The sequence below is a fragment of the Bidens hawaiensis genome, unplaced genomic scaffold (assembly GCF_021521415.1).
Source record: "Bidens hawaiensis isolate Kalapana, Puna unplaced genomic scaffold, B.hawaiensis_p1.1 tig00028981_1, whole genome shotgun sequence".
In the NCBI taxonomy this organism is placed as follows: domain Eukaryota; kingdom Viridiplantae; phylum Streptophyta; class Magnoliopsida; order Asterales; family Asteraceae; genus Bidens; species Bidens hawaiensis.
In genome coordinates this window covers 77718-81447 of record NW_027494757.1, presented here as the reverse complement: position 1 = coordinate 81447, position 3730 = coordinate 77718, and the positions used below count along the sequence as shown (strand labels likewise).

At 35.9% G+C, this 3730-nt stretch overlaps 2 protein-coding genes across 2 annotated transcripts; both read right to left on the bottom strand.

Annotated features, from left to right (window-relative positions):
• Positions 1-337: 337 nt before the first annotated feature.
• On the bottom strand, positions 338-1378 carry LOC143577968 (uncharacterized; the record flags this gene model as incomplete). The annotated part of the gene is made up of 3 exons (XM_077061671.1): positions 338-586; positions 1021-1119; positions 1214-1378. Coding segments are annotated over 3 exons (339 nt in total), but the record flags the coding sequence as incomplete, so codon positions are not given.
• Positions 1379-1408: 30 nt separating this feature from the next.
• On the bottom strand, positions 1409-3074 carry LOC143577960 (uncharacterized). Its single transcript, XM_077061666.1, has 4 exons — positions 2846-3074; positions 2144-2213; positions 1597-1643; positions 1409-1519 (listed from the first exon to the last, which is right to left on the bottom strand). The coding sequence occupies exons 1-4, from the start codon at positions 3068-3070 to the stop codon at positions 1424-1426; spliced, it is 438 nt and encodes a 145-aa protein (XP_076917781.1). The 5' UTR covers positions 3071-3074; the 3' UTR covers positions 1409-1423.
• Between the last annotated feature and the right edge of the window lie 656 nt (positions 3075-3730).

Genomic DNA, 3730 nt, shown 5'->3' with positions numbered 1-3730 from the left:
CTTAGAACTTCTATGCAAACGCAATACGTGTTTCGGTGTTTTACATGTAACAATAAATAGAGCATGTTTAGGATTGAGTTTGAAAAATGTATTGGCTTATTAGCTTTTTCATAAAGTCATTTTGAAAAGCCAGAAATTGAGGCTTTTGAAAAACTGCTTTTTAACCATTTTCATAAAGCTAAAATAAAACAGATTTTTGTGATTGACAAACACATTTTAACTTATTGGCTTTTTGAAAACACAAATAAGCCAATAAGTATTTTTCAAACTCAATCCCAAACATGCTCTAAATGTTGTATTACTTGAATTCTAAGATATGTTGTCTTATAAACCGAACATTTCAAACACAATAACAATTATCGGTTTCCAACGCCACGAGCCACGTCCCAGTATGTAAGATTCAAAGCATTATTCATAGTACGCCCCAGCCCATACAGTTCCACTTCTTTCAGCCTTATTCATCTGTTTAGTGCATGAATTCATTGCTATGAATACATTAAAATGATTTCATTCATTGTTTTTTCAGGTACTCCCTTGCTCCAAAAATAGTGAACCCGACTCTCACATTAGTACTGCCCATTTCAATCTGCAAAGACGAAAAACGATTAAATAATTGCCTATATCTACCAGGTTCTGGGAGACGGGTCTTGATAGCAAATCAAAAGGTGTAAATATTAACTTGATTACGACTAAACATCAATTTTTGCCACGTTTGATTTGTATCATTTTCAAATTGATCAAATCTAAAGATTTAGCTCAAATTATCTAGCTTTAGTTAACTTTTGACTCGCTTAACCCGTTTTTTAGCTAAATCAGTAATCATCTAGCTTTAGCATACTTTTCACCTTAGCCCGTTGCCAAACCGGCCCATTTTACAACCACTAGTAATGAATTTTAAGACATGCATTTGTTTTAGTAACGATTAAATATCCACTATGACATCAGCATGCAACCATTTATCATAGTTAATCCATATTTATATTATGTAAATAGATTTCCAAGATTGTAAGTCCCACTTACAGCTAGCTCAAAGTCACCAGACATGCCCATTGACAGTTCGCATTGCTCCTCGGGTATTTCAAGAGCATTGCATACTTCAGTTCTACAATTGGCTAATGTCTGACATCATTAATGCACACAAAACTATTATCACTAATATAAAACAAAATGTAAATATATTCATAAGAGAATAAAAAGATGAGTTGGATATAACCTTGAAGTTCTCTGGCGTTGATGTATAATCTGGCATCCCAATTGTCATCAAGCCACAAAACTCGAGATTTGGACACTTTGAAGTAACGTGTTTCACAAGCTCCAAGCACCCACTGGGTTCAACTCCAAATTTTGCTGCAATGATGTGATAAGTATATGCTGAGAAGATTAGTTATTTACTTATTGAAACTAATTAATATCATGTTTACAGTTAACTCACATGTTTTCCACTTGTATTCACCTGGACCATCACCTTCAATGGCTTCCTGCCAATGTTCCCAATAACTTTATCAAGATTATTTGCAATCTACACAAAAAGAATCAAATTTTCATCAAAGATTTATCGATTTACATGTACAAAATCACATAAGAAACTGTAATCACCTTTTCATCATCTACAGTTTCCACCATAGCAAGATTTGGTACCCCAGCTGCTTATAATATATGAACAGAAGATGTTAAAACAGAATGTTGCCATACCAACATTCTGTTGGGTTTGTAGAGGCCCATTCTGGTTTTAGGCTTGGTTTAATGAAGACTATTATTGACTCAACGGAAGATCAAAGACAAAGAAGACTTTTGATCCGACCCTAGTTCTCTATTATTTAAGTCAGTTGTAGTTTTCTTCTCCTTTAATGTACCTCTATATATTGTAATCCTTGTACTTGCTATTCCTAATGAGAGTGAAACGCTGAGCAATAACATATATTCTGGTTGCAGCTTGTAGACGTAGGCCAATCTAGACTGAACCATGTAAATCCTCGTGTTCTTATTTTTCTGTAATTTATTTGTGTGTGTGTGTGTGTTTTCAACCCGATCCAAATACATTCTTCTTTATTCCAGTAAGTAAAATGTTAAAACGATAAAAATACAATCTATTTCACCATCATATTTTGCAGTTTAATCTTACATAAGAAGCATAAACACTTACTCAACAGAGGTTTCACTTTGTTACTCTGTAAATTCCCAATAAAATGCCACTCAATATCTTCAGGAAGCTGCAAATTCCGTAAAAAAAAATTGTATTTTAGTATGATCATTGTTTACCACTTCCTACTAAATACATATTCTTATTCTATTATCTTCAGCAAGCAACAAGCTAACATATGTAGGGGTGGAAACGAATCGAGTCGCTCATGAGCTACTCAATATTGAATCGACGAAAAGCTCGAAACAAGTCGATCGTGATCTGAGCTCGAGCCTCAAATAAAGCTCGCTTAGTTATCGAACCCAAGCTCAAGCATTGTATGGGTAGACTGTTTAGGCTTGTTAGGCCTTAACGAGCCTCGTCTACTTTTAAGTTTTAACTACTTCGGATTTCTCTGTATTAATTTAAAACCACACAGCCAAGCTCGAGCTGAGCTTTGGCTTGTTTAAGGGTGCACACGAGCTCGAGCCCAGCTTAGTGTCACGGACCAAATATTTGAAGATCGAATTGCTCCGTGTGCTTGAACACTTGGGTTGGCCTCAGCGGGATAACCGACGCGTACATGCCTAGTTGTTGTGCTTACTCCTCACGAGCCTAACTCGAGCTTTAGCAAAAGAGCTCTATAAGTCAAAACCAATATCCTAATTGAAGGCTTCTAATTTCTAGGGTTTAATAATTGGTGAAATGGAAATGAATGAAGAACTGAGGTGCTTTTTCGATGATCTCCTGGACGTAATTTTCACCGAAACAACGGTGACCGGCGTCGTACACTTCACGGAAGAGTGAAACGGGCTTTGTTTTGCTTACTGCCACCACTCTTATCCGATTAGATGCGCGAGATGATCGTTCAGCTGCTTGTTTCACGCGATGAAGAACTGATCGGAGAGCCGCCACAGCAACGCCGTCCATGGCGGAAGCAGCTGCTGCCATTCTTAGATTACCGTCAGTCTGTCTGTGGCGATGTTCTTGCTAGAGAGTAAAATATAACCGAACCGGTTTGAACCTAATTTAATATAAACCGGTTTGAAATTGATTACACCGTTTTGATAGCGACTTGGAGTTTTCTTTCTTTCATTCTTCTCTCACGTCTTTGATTGAGCTGGCAGTAAGGGAGCAAACGAGTTGAGCACGAGCTCGACTAGACTTGAGCTCGACTTGTTTAACTTAAACAGGCTCGTTTCAAGCTCTATTTTCAAAGCTTCAACTTGGCTCTGAGTAGATTTTCAAACTCGAGTTTGACTCGATTACTATTTATCAATTATTTTTATAAATTATAATTATTTTTATATATTTTTTTCTATTATAATTTTATGTATAAAATAATATATATTATTTAGTTATTTTTATTTATTTTTCATAACATTATTATATATATTATTTTTGAACTCTTATCTAACTCACACTTTTACTATTCATTGTATTTGAAGCTTAATAAATTGTACCATATGCCTTCATAATGGTACTTCTAAACATCATGCCTAAGTGAAACACACGTATTATTTAATCCACGTGTCATGTTCACACCCCACCACTCAGGGGCGTGTTTTTTAACTGTACCCGAATAACAAACCCGAGCCGAAGCAACCCGAG